Raw genomic sequence first — 26,989 nt, forward strand, 5'->3', positions numbered from 1 at the left:
GGGTTAAGTGCAGGGCCAGGGAGATGGTGTCTGCTGTGGATCTGTTGCGGCGGTCGGCAAACTAGTGGATGCAGGTATCTGGGAGGCTGGAATTGATTAGCACCATAACTAGCATTTCACAGTGATGGATGTCCATCACTGACCAATAGTCATTAAGGCACACTGCTCGGTTTTTCTTAGGTACAGGGATGATGGTCATCATCTTGAAGCAGATAGGGACCTCAGATCGTTGCGGGTTGATGGGTTTTTGATAAGAGAGGGGATTAAGGGTTATGGGGAGAGGGCAGGAAAGTGGAACTGAGCAGCGACAGATCAGCCATGATCTTATTGAATGGCGGGGCAGGCTCGAAGGGCTAGATGGCCTACTCCTGCTCCTATTTCTTATGTTCTTAAAGAGAGATTGAAGATGTGTGTGTATACCCCTGCCAGCTGATCCACGCAGGATCTGAGTGCTCATCCGCGTACCCCATCCAGGCCAGTCGCTTTCCGTGGGTTGATCTTCAAGAAAGCTGCCCTGACATCTGCAATGGTGACCCCAGATGCAGGTTCATCCAGGGTGCAGGGCACGCTCTCGATGACGACTTGCTCAAAATGGGTGTAGCATGCATTGAGTTCATCAGGAAGGGTGCATTACGAGTCCAGAATATAAGCCATTGAATGGTGGAATAGGCTTTAGGTTGGATAGCCTACTCTTCCTAATTCTTATTGTTTAGGCCAACAACGTATCCTTGGTCCTGTTTTAATTTGACATCAAAAGCATGGCGTTAGTTTTCACGTATAAGTGATGACACCTCGTTCTACCTCTGCGTTTCACAATACTCCCATTGTTGCTGAATTATCTGAGCTTGTCTGACAACAAGTAATGGACGAGCAGAAGTTTCCTCCAATTAAATATTGGAAGACAAGCCATTGTCTTTGGTCCTCACTTTAAACTCTGTTCCTTCGCTACCAACATCATCGTTCTCTCTGGCTTTGGGAATTAAACTAGAATACAGAGATCCTTTGTGTCATTCGTCTGGGATTCTGATCACATCCATGCCATCTCTTAAGATGCTTATTTCCATCTTTGTATACCTCATCTCCTCAGTCATGCCTTTGTTACATCTAGACCTGACCATTCTAATGCACTCCTGACCGGCTTCCCACTTTCCACCCTTCATAAACTTGAGGTTATCCAAAACTTTGGAGCCCAATTGATTGGTACCTTGGCAATCAGTATCTTTTTCTCTTGTAGTATGAATTGTGATTGTTTGGAATTTGACATTGTTGCGTTTGTCCTGATGAGTGCAAGATGGAAAGCTTCAACATGTCTTTTTTAGCAATATTCAAACACTGTACTACCAGGCGACTGTTTGTTTAAGCAATCTCCCATTCAAGCTTCACTTGAGAAATTTGTCCCTATTAGGAGCAACAGTACCAAGTGTTGTCCACCCATCGTCCTTGTGCTCGCTCATCTACGTTAACTCTTGGTTGATCAATGTTTTGATTTTAAAATTCTCATGTTTGCAAATTCCTCCATGACTTCACCCCTCCTTATTCTTTAGCCCTCTGAAAGCTGCACTCATCTATGGTCTGCTGAGCATTCCTGCTTTTCATTGATCCACCATTGGTGGCCAAGCCTTCAGCTGTGAGGGGCCCTAAACTCTGGCACACTCTCCCTAAAGCACTTGGATTCCCTCCTCTCTTTCATCCTGTTAGCCACTTGTTGAGTGAACTTATTTGAACAAGCTTTGGACCATCTGGCTTAATTTTTTCTTACGTGGCACAGTTCTAATTTTGCTTTATAATACATCCATGAAGACTTTAGTGTCTTTGGTGTAATCTACCTATATTCAGTATTTCTGTTAGAGAAAGATGAACAAATTGATTTTTGTTAGCTGAAGGTATTTGGGGATATGGACAAGGGTGGGTATATGTAATCAGATTGCAAATCTCACTGACTTGAGGGGCTAAACGATCTACTCCTATGTTTTGAATCTTGGGAATTCTGAATCCAAAGGATTTTGAATGATCAGTTAATGAGGACACTTAAGATTGAGATTGATAGATTTTTGGGTACTTAAGAGAATCGAGGGCAGAATGATGAATAAATAAAGTTTATTTATTAGTGTCATAAGTAGGATTTAACACTGCAATGAATTTATGGTGAAAATCCCCTAGTCGCCACACTGCAGCGCTTGTTCGGGTACACTGAGGGAGAATTTAGCCTGGTCATTGCACCCTAACCAGCACGTCTTTCGGACTGTGGAAGAAAACTGGAGCGCCTGGGAGGAAACCCACACAGATGTGGAGATAATGTGCAGACTCTGCGTAGACAGTGACCCAAGCTGGGAATCGGTTTGTGGTGTTGAGGCAGCAGTGTTAATGGCTGTGCCACCATAAACTTGATGTAGAAACTCAGTCAAGATCTTAGTGAATGGGGTCACAGCTTGATAGTTAAATGGTTTACTCCAGTTATTTTGATCTTCTCAAGACGTTAAGTTCAGTTCTGTCTGGAGTTGTTTAGTTGCTCTGAGTGGGATACAATGAAGGTGTTTTTTTTTGTAGAATATGTAGCACTTCTAATATTTTGGCTCAAGGCCCTAACTGAAGGTCTGAGCTCTGCTGACTAATTTTGTTAGCCAAATGGACAATATACAGAGTCATTGTACTGAAATATTAATTCTTTCTCCACAAATGCTGCCTGATCTGTCGGGTATTTCCGGTATTTTCTGTTTTCCGTTCAGATTTTCATCATTTGTAGGATTTAGCTTTTGGATGATGTGAAAGGCAGGTTCACTTTATTCCACCAGCAAGACCTGCCATCAAATCCATTATTGTGTGACATTTCTTAAACCCAAATGGTAAATGCATCAAAAATATTTTGTGGAATTTAGGATTTAACCAAAACATTAACAAACTTTGATTCATTGTTATATTTTGACATCAATATTTGTCTGAGTGATCCTGTGGATAGTGACTTTCCTGTTTCAAATTCAACTTGTATTTTGAAACGGATTGGAGAAGATCTTGATTCCATTTGTTTCCCTTTTCTCTAGGGTGAAACGCTTGAACTGTTATGACCATGCTCGCATGGTTCTGGCAGAGCGGGCTGTGTACGTACTTCCAGGAGATCCTGAATGTACAGCTATTTCTTCAGAGAGTCCAGAAGGAAATTCCATCATTGCTGTGAATTCTGTTGTCAGAAAGGTAACTTCTGTATGGAGATACTGTGCCTAAGGCAGGTAACTAATGAAGAGTAACCACTGCTTTAAGGAGAGCATAGTAACTCTTGTCTGTTTGTATGAACTTCAACATAAGTGTGAGGTAGTATGCTTTGGTAGAAAGAATGAGGTCACAGATTCCTTTTTAAAAACAAGTCTCTAAATGGGGTTGAGGAACAGAGGGACCTAAATGGACAAATATAGAAATCTCTAAAAATAGCATTGCAGGTTAATAAGGCCATTTTAAAGAAAAGTAAATAAAACACTGGGGTTCCTTTCTAGAGGTATAGAATTCAAAGCCAGAGAGATTATGTTAAACTTGTACAGAACCCTGCTTAGACCACAGGAATACTGACAGCCATCTGATTTCCATATTTGAAAAGGGCAAGGTGCAAAAAAGATTTGTCAGAATAATAATAGAATTGTGTGTAATAAAATCTTAGAATCCCCACAGTGCAGGAGGAGGCTGTTCAGCCCATCAAGCCTGCACTGACTCTCTGACAGAGCATCCTACTAAGGCCCCCCCCCCCCCCCCCCCCCCCAAAACATATTTACCCCATAACACACTCTATCCTATAGATCTTGGGACACAAGGCAGCAACTTAGCATGGTCAGTTCACCTAATCTGCACACAGGGATGTGCAAACTCCACGCTGTCAGCCAAGGCCAGAATAGAACCGAGGGCCAGATATACTAACCACTATGATACCATGCCGTCACGTCATGAAAGACTGAACAGGCTAGGATTCTTTTCTCAGAAGTGTGATCCGATAGAGGACCTTTTAAATTATGAAGAGATTTTGTAGGATGGGTGTTGAGATAATGGTTCCAGTTGGGTAAGGGAGAGATTGGAACCAGGGGCATAAATCAGTTAGTCACCCAAGGAGTGATGAACGTGTGGAACTGACTATCAGAGGTGAATAGCAAAGATATGTTTGAGGGAGGCTTGTGAAATGTGAGGAGGAAAGTGTAGAAGGTTATGTTGAGAGGGTAAGGTGGGAGAGGTTTCTTGTAGAGCATGAACACTGGCATAGACCAGTTGGATTGAAGGGCTATTTGCACTGTAAATACTTTGTACTGTGCAATTCTATCTTAACATCTGCACATTCAATTTCTAAGTCAGTTAGAAAGCTACTTATACATTTAAAATAGTTTACCCTATTTAAGACTGCCTGAGAGGAGTAAGGTAAGCAGATTCTTTGAGAATATGGAAGTATTGTAGGAACGTCTGTGGCCAGATTCATGGCTTCATTCGGAAAAGTTTGTCAAGATGCTATAATTTGTGATTGTTTGGCAGCTGTATGACTGAACCTGCTGCAACTTGTCCCTTTCTCTTTTCATTAGGTTAAACGTCTCTTTGACAAGGAGATAGTGAAGACAATCTTGAATAATTTGGACACCCATGATGTGGATCATTCTGACAAGTTTACAGTTGCTTTGGGTGATGGATCTGTCATGGTCACTTCAACTGTTTTTGGCCTTAGTAGCTCTAAAGCAAGATTAGGTTGGGAGAGCACGCCTCAGATGGCCATAGGACTGAAATCCCAATCTGTAAATGGGACTGTAGAGAAGGAACCTGTTCTGAGCAATGGCCCAGTCTCGACTAATGCTGTTGATGCTGAGAATCAGTTGGAACAAAGAGTGAAAGTGGGAAACTTGAAGGATATGGGCCAGTCTCCAGTGGTATTAGGTGAAGATTTGCTGGAAAGTAGCCAGATTCTGAAGATTCAGCTGACTGAACAAGATGCAGATGATGAAGGTGCTGAGGATACCGATGAAACAAGCTCAATTTCATCTTCTGCAAGTTCAACTGCATCATCGCAAAGTGGGGGCCAAGGGCGTAAAAAAAGTATCCCACTTTCTATAAAAAACTTGAAGAAGAAACACAAGAAGAGAAAAAACAAACCCTCCAGAGAATTCAAACCAGGTGACAGGTGAGATATGATTTTACGGAGAGAAGCATTAGGCCAAACTCCTTATGCATTAAAGGATCTGTCTTGGGTTTTTTGTAGGGCTATAACACCACAGACAAGAACATGCACGCATGAATTAGGAGCAGAAGTATGCCACACTTGGAATGCTGTATAGTTCTGTCACCCTATTATAGAAAAGATTTCATTTATTATTGTCACATGTATTAAGTGAAAAGTATTGTTTCTTGCACGCTATACAGACAAAACATACCGTTTGTAGAGAAGGAAAGCAGAGAGTGCAGAAAGTAGTGTTAGAATCATAGCTAGAGTGTAGAGAAAAATCAACTTAATGCAACTTTGATTATACCAATGCCTTCCAAATACTGAGCTATGAAATCCTTGATAATGGATTCTAGCAACTTCCCCAGTACCGACATTAGGCTCACTGGTCTATAGTTCCCTGTTTTTTCTCTACCTCCCTTTTTGAATACAGGCTTACATTAGCTATGCTGCAATCTGCAGGAACCAATTCAGAGCATTTGGAAAGTGACCACTAAAAGATCTATTTCCAGTACCACTTCCTTAAGGTACTTAACTCTGGAATGCAGATTATCAGGTCCTGGAGATTTATCCACCTTCTGTCCCATCAATTTCCCCAAAACCATTTCTCCACTAATGCTGATTTCTTTCAGCTCCTCACTAAAACTTGTTTCTCTCAATTTCTAATATGTTATTCATGTTTTTCTTTATTTATTTGTGGGACCTGGACCTCACTGACTATGATGTGGAGATGTCGGTGCTGGACTGGGGTACGCACAGTAAGAAGTGTCTCAACACCAGGTTAAAGTCCAACAGGTTTATTTGGTGGCACAAGCCACAAGCTTTTGGAGTGCTGCTCCTTCATCAGATGAGAGGGATTTCAATTCACAAACAGGGCATATAAAGACACAAACTCAATTTACAAAATAATGGTTGGAATGCGAGTCTTTTTCAGGTCATCAAGTCTTAAAGGTACAGACAATGTGAGTGGAGAGAGCGTTAAGCACAGGTTAAAGGGATGTATATTGTCTCCAGCCTGGACAATTAGTGAGATTTTGCAAGCCCAGGCAAACCGTGGGTGTTACATATAGTGTGACATGAACCCAAGATCCCAGTTGAGGCTGTCCTCGTGTGGAACTTGGCTATCAGTTTCTGATCAGCGATTCTGCGTCATCATGTGTCATGAAATCCGCATTGGAGAACGCTTACCTGAAGATAAGTGATTGAATACCCGTGACTGAAGGTTTCCCAACAGGAAGAGAACACTCCTGCCTGGTGATTGTCGAGTGGTATTCGTTTACCCGTTGTAGCACCTGCGTGGTTTCCCCAATGTACCATGCCACGGGTCATGCTTTCCTGCAGCAGATCAGGTAGACAATGTTGGCCGATTTGCAAGAGTATGTACAGTGTATCTGGTGGATGATCTCACATGAAATGATGGCATCTGTGCCAGTGATCTGGCACATGAAGAGGTTGCTGTGGCAGGGTTGGTATGGTGTCGTTGGTATGGGTAGTTTGCTGCGGACAGTGGTCTGTTTGAGGTTGTGTGGTTGTTTGAAGGTGGGATGTGGGGATGGCCTTGGCGAGATGTTCGTCTTCATCAATGATATGTTGAAGGCTCTGGAGAAGATGTCGTAGCTTCTCCACTCTGGGGAAGTACTGGATGATGAAGGGTACTCTGTCCACTGTGTCCTGTGTTTGTCTTCTGAGGAGGTAGGTGTGGTTATTCGCTGTGGCGCGTCGGAACTGTTGATTGATAAGTCGAGCACCAATCCTGCTCTTACGAGGACATCTTTGTGTCTGGAGGTGTCTGTTGCGATCCTCCACATCTGAGCAGATCCTGTGTATACGGACGGCTTGTCCATAGGGGATGGCTTTAACATGTTTAGGGTGGAAGCTGGAGAAGTGCAGCATCATGAGATTATCAGTAGGCTTGCAGTACACTGAAATGCTGAGGAGACTGTGTTCTTGGAGATGCGTGTGTCCAAGAATGCAGTCGTTTCTGGAGAGTAGTCCATCTTGCCAAGACCATTCCCACACCACTACTACTTGCCTTCAGACAACCGCACAACCTCAAACAGTCCACAGCAAACTACCCAGCCTTCATGAGAACAGTGACCATGACACCACACAACCCTGCCACAGCAACCTCTAAGGCATGCCAGATCATCTCACGTGAGAACACCATCCACCAGGTACAGGGTTACATACTCTTGCAACTCGGCCAACGTTGTCTACCTGATATGCTGCAGGAAAGGATGTCCTGAGGCATGGTACATGGGGAGACCATGCAGACGCTACTACAGCGGATGAATGAACGCTGCTCAACAATCACCAGGCAGAAGTGTTCTCTCCCTGTTGGGGAGTACTTCAGCAGTCACGGGCATTTGGCCTCTGATCTTCAGGTGAGCATTCTCCAAGGCGACTTTTATGACGCACGACAGCGCAGAGTCACTAAGCAGAGACTGATAGCTAAGTTCAGCACACGTGAGAACGGCCTCAACCGGGATCTTGGGTTATGTCACACTATTTGTAACCCCCATGATTTGCCTGGGCCTGCAAAATCTCACTAACTGTCCTGACTGGAGACAATACGCATCTCTTTAACATGTGCTTAATGCTCTCTCCATTCATAGTCTGTACCTTTAAGACTTGATTACTGGTAAAGACTCGCATTCCAATCATCATTTTGTAAATTGAGTTTGTCTTTTGTGTCCTGTTTGTGAACTGAAATCCCACTCACCTGACGAAGGAGCAGCCAGTGCTCCAAAAGTTAGTGGTTTTTGCTACCAAATAAACCTGTTGGACTTTAACCTGGTGTTGTGAGACTTCTTACTATCTTTATTTGCCCAATCTCTATGCAGATTAAAGTCACCTAACATGTCATAGATGTTCCTTTAACACATGCATCTGATTTCCTGTCTAAGGCTATTCCCAACATTATCATTGTATCTCTACCACTCCCACCAATTTTTTTTGCCCCTTGGTGTTTTTAAATTTGACCCACACAGATTAAAGATTATATTGAGGAAAGATATTATCAATCAACAATGCAACTCCATCACCTTTTCCTTTGTCTGTCTTTCCTAAACACTGAATACCTTCAGTGATTAGTTCCCATCCTTGCTCATCTTGGAACCACGCCTCCATAATGCTGACTATATCACACCCCTTTACATCTATCTGTGCAACTAATTCATCCATTTTAGTTTCAAATACTCCAAGCATTCAGTTACAAAACCTTATGATGAGCACTTTTAAGGTTTCTTGTCTTTTTCCTACTATTGTTTACTTTGTCCTTATCTAGCTGGCACTTGATTTCTCTGCCTATCACTTTCCTTATTCTCGTTACTGTCTTTTCCTCTTGTTCTTAATTCCCCCTGCTCTGAATCCTTGCAAAGGTTCCCATCTCTCCTGCCATATTAGTTTAAAACCTCCCCAACCACTCTAGCAAGTACTCCCCCAAGGACATCAGTCCTGCTTCTGTCCAACTGTAACCCATCCAGTTTGTACAGGTCCCAATACCCCAGGAGTCTGAAGCCCTGCCCCTTACACCATCTTTTCAGCCACGTATTCATTCTTTGTATCCCGCTGTTTCTATTCTGATTAACCCATGGCACAGACAGTAGTCCTTTGAGATTCAAATTTTCAGCTTGCTTCCTAGCTCCCTATATCCTACTTTTAGGTCCTCGTCCCCCTTTTTTTAACGTATATCGTTTGTACCAACGTGTACCACAACCACTGGCTGGTCACCCTTCCCCCTTCAGAATGTCCAGTACCTGCTCTAAGACATTCTTGACCCTAGCATCAGGGAGGCAACGTACTATCCTGGAATCCCTTTTGTGGCCACAGATTCCCCTTTTATAATTGAATCCCCTAAACCTATTGCATTTGCATACTTTTTATTCCTTCCCTTTGCAGCAGAGCCAACCGTGGTGCAATGGATTTAGCTATTATTTTCCACTGAGAGGCCATTCCCCACAACAGTATTCTAAAGGGTATATGTGTTTTTCAGGAGATTCCTGCACTGCCTGCCTAGCTCTAGTGCTCTGCCTGGTGGTCACCCATTCCTTTCCTGTCTCTGGAGTCTGAGCTTATGGTGTGATAGCTCTCTATATGTACACTCCACCTAACGGATGCTTTGCAGTATCCCCAGCTACCACTCCAGCTCTGAACCGTGGACTTCCAGGAGCTGCAGCTGGAGACACATGCTGGCCCCAGGCACTCAAAGTTGCTGACTTTTCAAATGGAGCAGAGAGCGGCCGACGGCTTGGTGCTCTCCTGCCACGACGTAGCCCTTTTTAAATTGTTTGCTATCAGATTATATCCTATTTGCTCGGGCCCTCCTTTCCTGCTATTACTGAATATAATCCTTACAAACTATAAACCATAAAAATGACCTCTGAATCTGTGAAAGTATTAAATACTTAGCAATCTGCTCTTTACTCTATGTCCTATGCTACTGCAGCATGGCACTCCTAAGATTTAAAAGTTACAAAGAGAGGAGAAAGGCAGAAAGCATCTTCCCTTCTGTATCAAATTCCCACTCAGCTCCCAATTCCTGGTGGCCCCACGCTCTGGCTGTGTCTTACTTCGGATGAGGTTTATCCCACAGTTTGTGTGCAAGCTCACTCTTTCTCTCTTTGTTAATTAGGGGAAGCAATGGCCAAGTGACTTTGACTAGACTTGATCCAGAAACTTGGTTCCAGTCCCACCATGGTAGATGGTGGAATTTGAATTCAATAAAAAGTATCTGGAATTAAGAATCGACCAATGACCATAAAACCATTGATTGTCAGAAAACCCCATCTGGTTCACCTAATATCCTTTAAGGAAGGCAGTCTGTGGTGCTTACCTGGTCTGGTCTACATGTGACTCTAGAGTCACAGCAATCTCAACTGCTTTTGGGCAACTAGAGATGGACAATAAATGCTGGTCAGCCAGCGATGCCCATGTCCCACGAATGAAAAAAAAATCAAGAATCTATCCACCTCTGCCTTAAAAATATCCAAATTCTGCTTCCACGGCCTTTTGAGGAAGTGAGCCAGAGACACACATCCCTATTGGGAGAAAATAATTTCGTAATCAGAATCCTATGTTGCAGAAGGAGGCCATTCAACCCATCCAGTCTATACCGACCATAATCCCATCTAGGCCCTATCCCCACAACCCCATGCATTTACCTTAGCCTCTTGTCAGGGGGACTAGCTATTTAGCGTAGCCAATCCACCTAACCCGCATATCATTGGGGCGGCGCGGTAGCACAGTGGTTTGCACTGCTGCTTCACAGCTTCAGGGACCTGGGTTTGATTCCCAACTCGGGTCACAGTCTGTGTGGAGTTTGCACATTCTCCTCGTGTCTGTGTGGGTTTCCTCCGGGTGCTCCGGTTTCCTCCCACAATCCAAAGATGTGCGGGTTAGGTTGATTGACCGTGCTAAAATTGCCTCTTAATGTCCTGACATGCATAAATTAGAAGGATTAACGGGTAAATGTGTAGGGATGTGGGGGTAGGGCCTGGGTGGGATTATGATTGGTGCAGACTCAATGGGCCGAAGGGCCTCTTTCTGCACTGTGTAGGGTTCTATGATTCTGTGATCTTTGGACTATGGAAGGAAACTGGAGCACCTGGAGGAAACCCACGCAGACACGGGGAGAACATGGAAAGTCCACATTGACAGTGATCCAAGCCGGGAATCGAACCAGAGTCCCTAGTGCCTAGCACTAACCACTGTGCCACCATGCCGCACCAAATGAGCAACCCCCTATTTTTAAAAAGTGACTCTGGTTCTAGATTCTCCAAAAAGAGGAAACGTCCTTTCCACGTCCACTCTATCAGTACCCCTCAGGATAGTAAAGGTTTAGATCACGTCACCTTTTATTCTTCTTAACTCCAGTGGTTATAAACCTAAACTCTCAAAACTTTCCTCATAGACATCCTGCTCATTCCTACTATTGGTATTCCGGAGATGAGGGGGTTGGACTATGAAGAGAGACTAAATAGACTGGGTCTGTACTCGGAGTTTAGAAGGATGAGGGGGGATCTTATAGAGACGTATAAGATAATGAAGGGGATGGATAGGGTAGAGGTACAGAGATTCTTCCCGCTTAGAAAGGATAGCAGGATTCGAGGGCGCAACCTCAAGATTTGGCGGGGGGGGGGGGGGGGTGGTCAGTTTAGATCGGAGTTGAGGAGGAGCTTCTTCACTCAAAGGGTGGTGAATCTCTGGAATTCTCTGCCTGTTGAAGTGGTGGAGGCTACCTCACTCAATATATTTAAGTCACGGGCAAATAGGTTTTTGATAGACAAGGTAATTGAGGGTTATAGGGAGAGAGCGGGAAAGTGGAACTGATCCACTTCAGGTCAGCCATGATCTTATTGGCTGGTGGGGCAGGCTCGAAGGGCTAGATGGCCTACTCCTGCTCCTATTTCTTATGTTCTTATTAGTCTTGCAAACTTTCTCTGACCTAATGCATTTACATTCTCCTTTAAAGACCAATGCTGAACGTACTACTTCAGCTGCATCTCCCCAGTGTCCTGTGCAACTGAAGCATAGAAACAAAATAGCATTCAGTCCTTCGAGCCTGCTCCTCCATTCATTATGATCATGGCTGCTCAGTAATTTGGTCTTGCTTTTCTCCCATATCCTTTGATCCCTTTTATCCGTAAGAGCTTCATACAACCCCTTCTTGAAAACATACCATGTTTTGGCCTCAACTGCTTGCTGTGGTAGAGAAATTTCTCCTCCTCAGCTGTACATGGCCTACCCTGTATATTTAGACTATAAACCCAGATCCTGGACGGCCCTCCATTAGGAATATCATTCCTGCATTTATTCTATCTAGTCCTGTTAGAATTTTATAGGTTTTTATGATATTGTCTCTCATTCTTATGAACTCCAGCAAATGAAACCCTAGTCAACTCCATCTCTCCTCATGTCAGTCCTGCCACCCCAGGAATCTGTCGGTAAACCTTTGCTGCTCTTCCTCTATAGCAAGAATATACTTTCTGGTCCTGTTCAAATTTTATGGATTGCTGAGATAATCATAACCTCTTTATTTTTGTAATCAGTTCCCCTCACAATAAACAATAGCATTGCATTGACTTTCCTAATTATTTGATGTAACTGTGATTCATGCATTAGGACACCCAGATCCCTCTGCACAGCAAGCTTTGTATCTCTCACCACTTTAGTCAGCACCTTTTTTTCCTTTGTGCCAAGATGAGCAATTTCACATTTGTCCAGATTCTTAGATTTCTTTGCCCACTTCTATTTTCTTCATAACATAAGAACTAGGAGTGGGAGTAGACCATCATCATGGCTGATCTTTTTGTGGACTCAGCTCCCCTTGCCCGCTCACCATAATCCTTAATTCCTTTACTGTTCAAAAATTTGTCTATTGTTGCCTTAACATTCAGGTGAGGTAGCTTCAACTGCTTCACTGGGCAGGGAATTCTGCAGATTCACAACCCTTTGTATGAAGTTCGTCCTCAACTTGGTCCTAAATCTGCTCCCCCTTATTTTGAGGCTATGCCCCCTAGTTCTAGTTTCACCCACCAGTGGAAACAACTTCCCTGCTTCTATCTTATCTATTCCATTCATAATCTTGTGTTTCTATAAGATCTTCCCTCATTCTCCTTAATTCCAGTGAGTATAGCCCCAGTTTGCTCAGTCTCTCCTCAAGCCAACCCTCAACTCCAGAATCAACCTAGTGAATCTCCTCTGCAACCCCTCCAGTGCCAGTATACCCTTACTCAAGGAAGGAGACCAAAACTGTACACAGTACTCCAGGTGTGGCCTCACCAGCACCTTGTACAGCTGCAACATAACCTCGCTGTTTTTACGCATGAGGATGTGATACTTGAGCACAAAGAAATCTTTGAACCATGAGTTATTCACAAGTACTTGAAGCTGGCTGATGGAGGTTGCAATTGTCTGAAAAATTCCAAGTGTCAGAAAACTCTTGCGTGAGCAATCTTTTCCTTAGTGCTATTTGAAAGGTGGCAAACAGGCCTCTGAGGTGTAAAGTCTATCATCAGGAACACAAGATCTTTACTTCTCAGAGCTGCCAAATCTTTTCTCTTTGAACGAGCTAGTGAGATTACAATAGGTTTTATAGGCAAGTCTTAGTTCTTCAATGAATGTAACGTAGAATGTAAGAAATAGGAGCAGGAGTAGGCCACCTAGCCCCTCGAGCCTGCCCCGCCATTCAATAAGATCATGGCTGATCTTATAATAGTTCAGTTCCACTTTCCCACCTGCTCCCCATGACCCTTAATTCCCTTATTGATCAGAAATCTATCTATCTGTGACTTAAATATATTTAATGAGGTAGCCTCCACCACTTCAATGGGCAGCAAATTCCAGAGATTCACTATCCTCTGAGAGAAGTTCCTCCTCAACTCTGTTCTAAACCGACTCCCCCTTATTTTAAGGCTGTGTCCTCCAGTTCTTGTTTCCTTTCTAAGTGGAAAGAATATCTCTGCCTCCACCCTATCTAGCCCCTTCATTATCTTATATGTCTCTATAAGATCCCCCCTCAGCCTTCTAAACTCTGAGTACAGGCCCAGTCTATTCAATCTCTCTTCGTAAGCTAACCCCCTCATCTCCGGTATCAACCTGGTGAACCTTCTCTGCACCCTCTAAGGCCAATATATCCTTTTGCAAATAAGGTGACCAAAATTGCACACAGTACTCCAGTTGCGGCCTCATCAGTACCCTGTACAATTGCAGCAAGGCCTCCTGCTTTTATATTCTATCCCCCTTGTGATAAAGGCCAACATTCCATTTGCCTTCTTGATCACCTGCAAACTGACTTTGTGATTCAAGCACAAGGACCCCCAGGTCCCTCTGCACAGTAGCATGTTGTAATTTATCACCATTTAAATAATAGTCCATTTTACTATTATTCCTTCCAAAGTGGATAACCTCACACTTGCCAACATTTATACTCCATCTGCCAGATCCTCAGCCACTCACTCAGCCTATCCAAATTTCTGCAGACTTTCTGCATCCTCCACGCAATTTGATTACCCGCTCATCTTAGTGTCATCAGCAAACTTTGTTATCCTACCCTCGGTCCCCTCCTCCAGATCGTCTGTGTATATGGTAAACAGTTGAGGCCCCAGCACCGATCGCTGTGGCACGCCACTGTCACCAACTGCCAACCAGAAAAGCACTCGTTTATTCCAACTCTCTGCTCCTGTTAGATAGCCAATCCTCAATCCACACTAACACTTTACCCTGTGTACCTTAACCTTCTGTAGCAACCTTTTGAGAGGCACCTTATCGAACGCCTTCTGGAGTCTAAAAACACCACATCCACTGGTTCCCCTCTGTCAACCGCACTCGTTACGTATTCATAAAAATCCAGTAAATTTGTCAGACACAACTTCCCCTTCGTGAATCCATGCTGTGTCTGCTTGATCGAACCACTCTTTTCCAGGTGTCCTGCTGTTTCTTCTTTAATAATGGATTCCAGCATTTTCCCAACTACGGACGTTAAGCTAACCGGCCTGTAGTTACCCGCCTTTTGTCTATTCCTTTTTAAAACAGCGGCGTCACGTTAGCTGTTTTCCAATCAGCTGGCACTTCCCCAGAGTCCAGCGAATTTTGATAAATTACAACTAACGCATCTATTACTTCTGCCATTTCTTTCAGTACCCTGGGATGCATTCCATCCGGGCCCGGGGACTTGTCAACCTTTAGTCCCATTAGCCTACCAAGCACTACCTCTTCAGTAATAGTAATCGTTTTAAGGACCTCACCCCCTACAGTCCCACAACCGTCAATTTTCGGTAAGCCATTCGTGTCCTGTACGGTGAAGACCGACACACACAACTTGTTTAAGGCCTCGGCCATTTCCTTGTTTCCCACCACTAAATCCCCCCTCTCGACTTCTAAGGGTCCAACATTCACTTTAGCCACTCTTTTCCTTTTTATATATTTGTAAAAACTTTTACTATCAGTTTTTGCTTTGCGCTAGTTTAGTTTCATAATCTATCTTTCTTTATCACTTTCTTAGTTGTTCTTAGTGTTTTACAGCTTTCCCAATCTTCTAATTCCCCACAAGTTTTGGCCACTCTGTACGCATCGGCTTTTAATTTAATACTCTCCTTTATCTCCTTAGTTATCCACAGCTGGTTATCTCTTTTCTTACATTCCTCCTTTATCACCGGAATATATTTTTGCTGAGTACTGAGAAAAATCTCGTTAAAAATCCTTCACTGCTCCTCAGCTATCCTACCAACTAGTCTGCGCTCCCGGTCTACATTAGCCAATTCCACCCTCATCCTATCGTACTACCATCTGTTCAAGCAGAGGACACTGGTTTGTGTCCCTACTTTTTCACCTTTCATCTGTATTAAAAATTCAACCATATTGTGATCACTCATCCCAAGAGGATCCCTCTCAAGAAGATCCTTAATTCTACCTGTCTCGTTCCACATTACCAGATCCAAGATAACTCACTCCTTCATAGATTTTGTAACGTACTGTTCAAGGAAACTACCCCGACAGCATTCTAATAACCCTTCCTCAAATCCACCGTGTCCGACTTGAATCAGCCAATCAATATGCAGGTTGAAACCCCCCCCCCCCCCCCCCCCCCATCCGTTCTTTGCTCGTTTATAGTCTGCTCCATCTCAAAGTTATTGTTTGGGGACCTATAGACCACACCCACCAGTGACTTTCTCCCCTTATTATTCCTTATCTCCATCCACAATTCCACATTTTGCTCCTTAGAGCCTCTATCGCCTCTCACTACTGCCCTGATATTATCCTTTATTAACAGAGCTACCCCACCTCCTTTTTCTTCCTGTCTATCCTTCCTAAATGTCTCATACACCTGGATATTCAGTTCCCAGTCCCGGTCACCCTGCAACCACGTTTCTGTAATGGCCACTAGATCATACCCATTTGTACTGATTTGTGCCATCAACTCATTCACTTTGTTTCGAATGCTACGTGCATTCAGGTAAAGTGTCTTTATGCTAGCTCTTACCTGGACCCGATTTCGTTGAAACGTTACTAATCTCTCCTGAGCCCTCGTCTCTAACTAGTTGAATGTCTTCATTGTTAACCTGCACTCGTGCTCTCTCCTTTTACCTTTGATTTTGTAATTCCCTATACCCCTGAACTCTCCCCCCCACTATTTAGTTTAAAGCCCAATCTACAGCCCTAGCTATACAATTCGCCAGGACTCTGGTCCCAGCACGATTCAGATGGAGACGATGATTTGAAGTTAGTTCGCAGTGTTCTGCAGAATTCTAATGAAATTCACTTGTATAAAGTAATCATCTTGATGTGGAGCTAGCAGGAGTGGTATTCGGGTTAGCAGGTGATAAAACAGATGGACGTTAAATCATTAAGGATCAGAAAAAGCTACAAAAGTGTTAAGTTGGTGAAATGGGCAAAAACGGCACAGAATTTAATGTCTGTAAATGTGAGCTTATGCTTCAAAAAGTAAAAAAGCTTGTGGTGGTGAATGGTTGGATGGGGGTGGTGGGGGGGGTGGGGGTTGAAAATGGTGATTGCCACTCCAGAAAAGTTTCAGCTCTGTAGGTGGGGTGAAAACTTAGACAATGCATGACTCACAAAGCCAGTGGGCTTAATTTTTAAGTTAAATGGCTATTAAATTAAATGATTAAATAGTATGTTTGCAGATGACACTAGGATTGGTGGCATAGTAGACAGTGAAGAAAGTTATCTCCAGTTGCAGCGGAATCTTGATCAATTAAGCCAGTGGGCTGACAAATGGCAGGTGGAGATTAATTTAGACAAATGTGAGGTGATGCATTTTGGTAGATTAAATCAGGGCAGGACTTACTCAGTTAATGGTAGAGTGTTGGGGAGAGTTACAGAACAAAGATCTAGGAGTACGTGTTGTTAGCTCCTTGAAAGTGGAGTCACAGATGGACAGAGTGGTGAAGAAGGCATTCGGCATGCTTGGTTTCATCAGTCAGAACACTGAATACAGGAGTTGGAATATCTTATTGAAGTTGTACAAGACATTGGTAAGGCCACACCTGGAATACTGTGTGCAATTCTGGTCACCCTATTATAGAAAGGATATTATGAAACTACAAAGAGTGCAGAAAAGATTTACTAGGATGCTACTGGAACTTGATGGATTGAGTTATAAGGAGAGGCTGGATGGACTGGGACTTTTTTCTCTGGAGCGTAGGAGGCTGAGGGGTGATCTTATAGAGATCTATAAAATAATGTGGGACACAGATCACCTGAATAGACAGTCTCTTCCCCAGAGGTAGGAGAGCCTAAAACTAGAGGGCATGGATTTAAGGAGCGAGGGGAGAGATACTAAAGTATCCAGTGGGGCAATCTTTTCACAAGAGGGTGGTGAGTGTCTGGAACAAGTTGCCAGAGGTGGTGGTAGAGGCGGATACAATTTTGTCTTTTAAAAAGCATTTGGATAGTTACATGGGTACAATGGGTATGGATGGGTATGGGCCAAATGCAGGCATTGGGATTAGATTAGGGGTTTTTAAACAAATGGGCGTAATGGACAAGTTGGACTGAGGGGCCTATTTCCATGCTGTAAACCTCTTATGACTCTATAACTCTGGCTACAATAATAAAATTTGTAGAAACAGTCTGGCATTTTTAGAATTAATTTTTTCCTAAAACATCATTGCATTATGATCAGTATATAGCAGTGTCTTTTAATTATTGGCAACATAAATGTTAATATGTTGTAAAGCCAGCACTAAACTCAAGGTCTCTTTTTCAATTGCTGAATGTTTCTTATCATTCAATTTTTTTGGAAAAATAGCCAATAGGCTGCTCTATTCCTTGTCATCTTGGCAAGAGCACAGCACCTTTGCCCACACTACTCGCACTGATAGCCTCCTTGAATTCGGTGTACCCAACTCAGGAGCAGTGGTTAACACAGCCTCCAGGCTGTCAAATTCCTGTTGACATTCTGCTGTCCACTGAAATTTGCTACATCTCTTCAGCAAGTCAGCCTGTGGACAACCATGCTGCAAAAATTCGGCACAAATTTACAGTAAAAGTCACTCAGACCCAAAAATCTGTTTCCCTTTGTGTCAGTGGTATTGGGAGCTCCCCAATAACTTTTGGTTTTACATCCCATGGGGCCATCTAACCATGTCCAATGGTATGGCTGAGGAACGTGACTTATGCTTTTCCAATCTCACTCTTAGCCAGGTTTACCACCAAACCCGCCTGCAATTCAAATAGTTTTAATTCTTTTTCACATTCAAGCTGTTTCATTTGTAACTGAATTCTTGCTATTTCCAATGACTGTGCTTCTGGCAATTCCAGATGCTGTGCTATCATCACAATTATCTCTTCTTTGCGTACTGTGTCAGGCAATGTGTTTGTCAATTCTAAAAGCGTTGCTTTAGTCACCTTTTGTAAGGTAACTTGCGTGACTCCCGCCCCCCCCCCCCCCCACCCCCCCAGAAACTTCTGAGCCTCTGAAAGAGCCATTAATCCAAATCACTCTGTTTAAACCCGAATACAACACCAAAAACACAGGTATACTCATTGCTCACTACCTTTGAATTCACTATTCACAAATCAATCAGGAAATACCGATTTCAATCCTGCAACCCCAGTTGTTAGAAGTCAGGTTGTATACTTATAGAACATAGAACAGCACAGTACAGGCCCTTCGTCCCTCGATGTTTTGCCGAGCTTTGTCTGAAATCACGATCAAGCTTCCGACTCCCTAGCATTCTGGTGTGCTCCATGTGTCTATCCAATAACCACTTGAAAGTTCCTATTGTGTCTGACTCCACTATCTCAACAGGCAGTCTGTTCCACACCCCAACCACTCTGAGTAAAGAACCTACCTTCGACATCCCTCCTATATCTCCTATTGTGAACCTTATAGTTATGCCCCCTAGTAACAGCTACATACCTGAAGAAATAATCTCTGAACATCCACTCTATCTCCCTCATCTTATAAACCTTTAAGTCGCCTCTCATCCTCCTCTGCTCTAAAGAGAGAAAAGAGGGAAAAAAACACTTCAGGGTGTCCTATGAAGCTCACCTGACCTGTAACATCATTGAATTTTGCAAGGATGAACACAAGGTTTCACTTCAGGTGTGATTCAACTGACCCACGAGAAGCTTTTATCAAAAACAAAGTTTAATTAAGAATATTGTTGACATGTATAGTAAGAAACTTAGCGAGAACTTTTAATGATTACAAACAAGAAACACAATATATAACTCCGAAGGAAATAATGTGCTCTTACCAAAGCCAACATCCGATTCTCACAACCCTCCAAATAAACAGAATGCAGCATAGGTTAATGCCCACTTGTTACAGGAATCCCACCACCTGGATTGAGTGCGAAAATCCCTCGTGAAGAAACTCAGACGAGGTTGTAGTTGAATCTCTTTCCCAAAACAGTTTTAAGGCAGAACCGCACAGAGTGTGACTGCTTTTTAGCTTGCTGCTAAACTGCTTCCCAAACCAAAAGGAAAAGCCCCTATCACCTGACTGCCACAGCTTAGCTCCATCCCAGTGACATCACTGAAGATATAGGCTGCATGATTTTAACAAAAGCCTTTCTTAAAGGTACACTCGCATGACAAATCAAAAAACGGATCAATTATAGATATTTCTTACCAATCAGTCCTGCTTTACAATAACTTTAAATCAGTCATCTTCAAGATACACAAATCAACATTAATATCTGTCATATACTCTAGCCAATTGCATTTCACTCCTCAACATAGTTGTATTTTATTAGTCTGTGAAATCCGAAAGCTAACTGCTGTCCTGACTAACTCCTACACCCTGGTTGCCTAGAAACCCTAGATGTTTTGCCCAAAGTTCAATTTACATTCTCCTGGGTTCCCTTAAAGTTCTCTGTCTAACCAGACCAACTCGTGACACCACATCTGAGCAACAGTCCATCTCGTCTGAACAGTGAATTAGTCCTATTCACCAAATATGATTGTGTTCTAACTTCTTCCACCCAGAACTTTAGCTGATAAAACTTGCATATTTCCAAAGTTCAAATATTCTCTTGAAATATGGCTTTGCCCTAATGACTTTTACTGTGATGCCTTGTGGTAAAATGCTTATTGACCAAAGTGAAGAAGATTCCTTAAATCAATTATAAAACGTTTTAAAATATTAGCATTTATGTTTTACAACCATTACCTATTTGAATCAATTACTTTATCTCGTGTAAATTGCTTCTTGTTAGTTTATTTTTAGAAACATTTAACTGAATGCTGCTAACTCTCATACCATGAATATAGCTGAGGACATGACTATAGCTGAGGAGGACATTGGGTTGCAGGGGTGTAAAATAGACAGTATTACGGTTGATAAGGAGGATGTGCTGGAAATTCTTGAGGGGCTGAAAATAGATAAGTCCCCTGGTCCGGATGGGATCTACCCTAGGATTCTCTGGGAGGCTAGAGAGGTGATTGCAGAGCCTCTGGCTCAGATCTTCAGGTCGTCATTGGTCTCTGGTGTAGTCCCGGAGGATTGGAGGATAGCGAATGTTGTCCCATTGTTTAAGAAGGGGAACAGAGACTTTGCCGGGAATTATAGACCGGTGAGTCTTACTTCTGTTGTGGGCAAGGTTTTAGAAAAAATTATTAGGGATAGGATTTATAGTTATTTGGAGTGTAATGAATTGATTAGAAATAGTCAACATGGTTTTGTAGCGGGTAGGTCGTGCCTTACTAACCTTATTGAGTTTTTTGAGAAGGTGACCAAAGAGGTGGATGGGGGTAAGGCAGTTGACGTGGTATACATGGATTTTAGTAAGGCGTTCGATAAGGTTCACCATGGTAGGCTTCTGCAGAAAATGCAGATGTATGGGATTGTGGGTAATCTAGGAAGTTGGATCAGGAATTGGCTATCAGATAGGAGACAGAGGGTGGTGGTGGATGGTAAATATTCATCATGGAGTACAGTTACGAGTGGTGTGCCTCAGGGATCTGTTTTGGGGCCACTGTTGTTTGTAATTTTTATTAATGATCTGGATGAGGGTATAGTTGGGTGGATTAGTAAATTTGCTGATGACACCAAAATTGGAGGTGTGGTAGATTGTGAGGAAGGGTGTCATAGTCTGCAGGGAGACTTAGATAGGTTGCAGAGCTGGGCCGAGAGGTGGCGGATGGAATTTAATGCGGAGAAGTGTGAGGTAATTCACTTTGGTAGGAGCAACAGATGTGTCGAGTATAGGGCTAACGGGAGGACTTTGAATAGTGTGGATGAACAGAGGGATCTAGATGTGTGTGTACATAGATCCCTGAAAGTTGGGAATCAAGTAGATAAGGTTGTTAAGAAGGCGTACGGTGTCTTGGCGTTTATTGGTAGGGGGATTGAATTTAGGAGTCGCAGTGTAATGTTGCAACTGTACACTACTCTAGTGCGGCCGCACTTGGAGTACTGTGTGCAGTTCTGGTCCCCGCATTACAAGAAGGATGTGGAGGCGTTGGAGAGGGTGCAGAGGAGGTTTACTAGGATGGTGCCTGGTATGGTGGGGAGGTCCTATGAGGAGAGACTGAGGGATTTAGGGTTGTTTTCGTTGGAAAGAAGGCGGCTAAGAGGGGATCTTATTGAAACATATAAGATGATTAGAGGTTTAGATAGGGTGGATAGTGATAGCCTTTTTCCTCGGATGGAGAAAGCTAGCACGAGGGGGCATGGCTTTAAATTAAGGGGGGGTAGCTACAGGACGGATGTCAGGGGTAGGTTCTTTACCCAGCGGGTGGTGAGGGATTGGAATGCCCTGCCTGCTGCAGTTGTAAATGCGTCTAGTTTGGGGGCGTTTAAGAGATCTCTGGATAGGTTTATGGACGAAAAGGGATTGGTATAGGCTAGTGGGTCATTGTTTTTGTAACTGGTCGGCGCAACATCGTGGGCCGAAGGGCCTGTTCTGCGCTGTAATGTTCTATGTTCTATGTTCTATTAATGTCCACTTATTATCCTACTTCAGGCCCTAATTTAACAGATCATCCACTCAAAAACTCCACTACTTTACACCTATACTAACTCTTTTGTCTGTACATCCTCTTGGCCTGTTTTCTCAGGTATTAAACTCTGCATCCTGATCCAAGCTGCTGTGTGATCAAGCGTAGTTGCAATGAAGTCGTTTCAACATAACCTAGCAAATCAAATATAGCTCTTGACTTGCTCCAGCGTTAGGGAGCAGCCCCTTATCCTTTTTTACAGACCTCTTTTGGGCTTAATTGTAAATTTGCTGCTACCAGTTTTTCCTTGTGTGTGGTGACCGAGTTCAATGTGTCGGAACCTGCTGATGTCAGCCTCTTGGGGTTCTGCTGAACTCGATTACTCTTAGGTTTGCGAATCGGCCTATTCCAAGCTCTAATTTTCAATCTTTCCCTAGAATTGCTGTGGAGATTCTGAAGACCAGCACCAGTGTGGATGTCATGTGGCAGGATGGGACAGTGGAGAAAAATATTCGATCCAATGACTTACTGCCAGTTCACCATGTGGATAATAATGAGTTCTGTCCTGGAGACTTTGTGCTGGATAAACGTGGTAAGTGTGAAGAAATGTAATTTGAGAGCTCATTCCTTAGAATGATGGATAAATAAATGGACCTAAAAGTCACCTTTAGTACTGATTTATTGTCCATTTGGCTGTTGTAGACTACCTTCCTCAGTTTGGTGTGGCTTCCAGCCTCTGTCCAGAACTGAATCGAAAATGATTTTTAAAGTGTCCTTTGTGTTTCTTTAAGCTTTTGCCTCACCCGAGAGATTAGATAGCAGCAACAAAAGGAGATAGGGATGGAGTGCTTAACCATGATTGAACCTTTGTGATATAGAGTAGATTTGATGGACCAACTGGGCTTTGATCTTTATATGTTTGTGCTAGTCCATAAATGAGTACACTACAAGGGATTCATAAGATGTGCAATATTGAAATGTCCTTATTTGTCCTTTCCGTGTTAAAGTGACCAAACATGACCAATCCATAATGACTGGTATAGTGTCAGCCTAAGCTCTGTCTTGTGCTGACTGGAAAAATGGGTTTCATGTTGGGTTTGTTAATTTAAGTTAATGTACAAAGGTGTCAACACCTTAGTGAGGCATAAGCGATCAGTAAGGTTACAGATTCAGGTCCTGATGTCTGCTGGTTTTATTAATCTCTTGGTTGGGTTTTGAAGTGTGGCAGTAAGTTTTTGTCTGTCCTCCTGTTCCTGGTAGTTGTTCTGTAGGTTAAACTGGTATTTGGATGTGGAGCTACTGCCCAGGGAACTAGACTCAAGCAAATTACAACCTTCAAGAAAGGTGGAAGAATGTTAAGTTACAGAGAAACTTCTAGAAAAGGAGTGCTGGAGGTTTGGGTGTCATCAAAACTGAGTTAATTCGTTCTTCTCTTTTCCTCCCCTGTCTCCCTGTAATGTGTTTGCATTTTTTCTTTCTCCTCCCTTCTTTGTTCTTAGGTTAAAACCAAGAAGCTATGCTAAAACAATGTAAAACAACTGGCTGAAATTTTATGGCCCTGTCACGGAGGGGGTGGGGCTCAAAATTGCGGCGAGCTATTCAAAGTCGATTGATTTCAGCGGGAGCGGAAAATTCCACCCAATAAGTCAGTCCCTGTAGTATTGTGTCCAATTCTGGGCCCCACACTTTAGGAAGGAGATGAAGACTTTGAAGAAGGGGCAGAGCAGATTGGCTGGAATAGTTCAAAGTGGGGAAGCTGTGCTTGATCTCAGAGCAAAGAAGGATAAGAGCAGATTTACACCTGATGTATAACATTGGGTAGGGTTTAGACAGGCATGTTGAGTAAGAGGTTTCAGTGGCTGATTCGTCATTATGATGTGGAGATGCCGGTGTTGGACTGGGTAAGCACAATAAGAACTCTCTCAACACCAGGTTAAAGTCCAACAGGTTTATTTGTAGCAAACGCCACTAGCTTTTGGAACTGGCTGTTCCTTCGTCACCCACCTGATGGAGGAACAACCAGTTCCAAAAGCTAGTGGCGTTTACTACAAATAAACCTGTTGGACTTTAACTTTGTTGTAAGACTTCTTATTGAATCGCCATTAACCCGAGGACACAGATTTAAAGTGATTGACAAAACAGAGGTGTGTGGGGCAAGAAAGGTTATTTTGGTTAGGATTTGTAACGCACAACCTGATGGACTAGTCTGAACAGTTCGGGTGTTGTTTGCAAAAGGGAATTGGATAAAAATTTAAAGTGTAGGGATAGAAGGAAAGACACAGGAAGTGGAGCAAACTTGATTGCTACTAGCCCACTAAGTCAAATGAACTCCTGCCTGGCCCAATTCTGAGATTTCCTTTGGTTTGACATATTGGAGCTTTGCATTTTTGGTGTTTTGGGAGGGGGGCGGGGGCGGTCATGTCTGCACAATTTGTGACAATGGAAACTGATTTCAAAGATTTTTTTGGCAGATAGCTGCTGTTAATTGAGAATTCCTGGATTCCAGTGATGAGTTTATAGCAGTTATTATAACTATGCATCTGGAACAGTTATAATTGATGGGCCATGGCTCACGTGTCTCCAAGCTCTGAAGTCTCTAAGTTGCACAGGATTACATAGGAAATGGAGCACAGATTTGACCCATTGAGCACATTCCCAGTGTTGATGCTTCACTTGAGCTTCCTCCATTTTTTGATCTAAATCTTTCACCATAAACATCCACTGTTCTATATTAACCCTTCTTGCTGTTTAATGGGCACACACATCTCTCTTTACAAAATACTGCCATTATTTATGGAAGATGGATGTCACTAGCAAACATTTATTGCCCATGCCTAGTTGCCCTTCAGAAAGTGCTGGTGAGCTATCTTGAACTGCTGTGGTCCCTGAGGTGTAGGCACAGCAGTACTCACCACTGTGCCACCATGCCACCAATTGGGGTTTGATAGGTTAGATTCTCTTATTGGAGATGACCATCACCCGGCACTTGCGTGTTATGAATGTTTCTTGCCAGTTGTCAGCCCAAGACCGGATATTGTCTGGGCCTTTCTGCATTTGGACATGGGCTGCTTCAGTATCTGATGAGTTGTAAACAGTGCTGAATGTTGTGCAGTCATGAGTGAACATCCTCACTCCTGACATTTTATGGAAGGAACGTGAGTGATGAAGTGGCTGAAGATGGCTGGGTCGAGGACACTCCCCTGAGGAACTCCTCCAGTGATGTCCTGGAGCTGAGATTATTGACCTCCGAACACCAAGTATCTTTGTGCCAAGTGTGACTCCAACCAGCAGAGGATTTTCCCTTGGTTTTGGTTTTAATACTGCCTTGATGTTAAAAGCAGTTGATCTCACTTCACCTCTGGAATTTAGATCTTTTTTGTCCATATTTTAAGACTGTAAATGAGGTCAGGAGCTGAGTGACCTTGGTGGAACTCATTTTGAGTGTCAGTGAGCAGGTTATTGTTCAGTAAGTGACACGTGATATCATGCTCTCTTGCTTTACTGATTATTGAGGGTAACTGATGGGGTGGTAATGGGTTGGATTTGTCCTGTTATGTGGGATGAATAGAATTGGCTGAAGACTAACGTCTATGATGCAGGGGATGTCCAGAAGAGGTTGAGATGGATCAACCACTCAGCACTTCTTACAAATACTTCAGCCTTATCTTTTGCAGCGATATGTTGGGTTCCTCCATCATTGCGGATGGAGATATTTGTGGAGTCTCCTCCTCCAGTGAGTAGTTTGATTGTCAATCACTATTCACGGCTGGAAGTGGCAGGACTGCAGAACTTGGACCTGATCGATTGGTTGTGGGATCGCTTAGCTCTGTCTATCACTTGCTGCTTATGCTGTTTGGCATGCAGGTTGTCCTGTGTTGTCACTTCACAGGTTGATATCTCATTTTTAGGTATGCCTGGTGTTGCGTTCTCCTCCATTGAACCACGGCTGATGCCATGTCTTGGTGCTAATGTTGATTGGGGCATATATCAGGCCATGAGATTACAGATTAGGGTTAAGTAAAATTTTCTTGCTGCTGTTGATGGCCCACAGTGCCTCATGGATGCCCAGTCTTGAGTTGCTAGATTTGTCCATTCAACACAATGGAGGGTATTCTCAATATGAAGATTGGACTTTGTCTCGACAAGGATGTGCAATGATCACTCCTGCCAATACTGTCATGGACAGATGCATCTGTGGCAGGCAGGTTGGTGAGGAAGATCAAATGTGTTTTTCCCCCTTGTGGGTTTCCTCACTACCTGCAATGTTCGCAGTCTAGCAGCAATGTCCTTTAGGATCTGACCAGCTCGGTTTGTGGTGAGGCAACTGAGCTACCATTGATGATGGACATTTGAAATCCCCCACGCAGAGTACATTCTGCCTTGTGGCTCTGTGCTTCCCCCCAATGATGTTCAACGTGGAGGAACACTGAGTCTTCAGCTAAGGGGGGGGATAGCATGTGGAAATCAACAGGAGATTTTCTTGTTCATGTTTGACTTGGTGCTGTGAGACTTCATTGGGTCCAGAATCAATGATGAGGATTCCCAAAGCACCTCCCTCCCAGCTGTATACCATTGTACCACCCGCTGGCACTGCTAGGTCTGTCCTGCCGTTGACGTGGGACATTCCCAGAGATAGTGATGATTGTATATAGGACATTATCTCTAAGGTATGTTGTAAAAATCAGCCTGTTTTAACCCTTATACGGTGGACAAATAACTTTGAGTAGACATCTTATTAGTACAAACAATATTTACTTAAACCCACACAATCATCACCCACCCGACCAACAATAAGTTATCTTACAGAAAATGCTAGAATTCAAGTACAATACAAGACCTTGACTTAACTTTGTGTGACTGACAAATACCCAAACAGATACTGGTCTTTATCTGTGTGCTGGTCTT

At 43.2% G+C, this 26,989-nt stretch overlaps 1 protein-coding gene across 1 annotated transcript in view; it reads left to right on the forward strand.

Moving 5' to 3' along the window:
* ube2o (ubiquitin-conjugating enzyme E2O) overlaps positions 1-26,989 on the forward strand; it is a 192,987-nt gene that overhangs the window by 78,174 nt on the left and 87,824 nt on the right. Inside the window, exons 8-10 of the mRNA XM_080209242.1 lie at positions 3,039-3,189; positions 4,548-5,137; positions 22,522-22,676. Of these exons, the coding sequence (XP_080065368.1) occupies positions 3,039-3,189; positions 4,548-5,137; positions 22,522-22,676 (896 nt within the window). The remainder of the gene's footprint in view (positions 1-3,038; positions 3,190-4,547; positions 5,138-22,521; positions 22,677-26,989) is intronic.

The sequence above is a fragment of the Carcharhinus amblyrhynchos genome, chromosome 21 (genome assembly GCF_965287045.1).
Source record: "Carcharhinus amblyrhynchos chromosome 21, sCarAmb.v2.hapA, whole genome shotgun sequence".
Classification (NCBI taxonomy): Eukaryota; Metazoa; Chordata; class Chondrichthyes; order Carcharhiniformes; family Carcharhinidae; genus Carcharhinus; species Carcharhinus amblyrhynchos.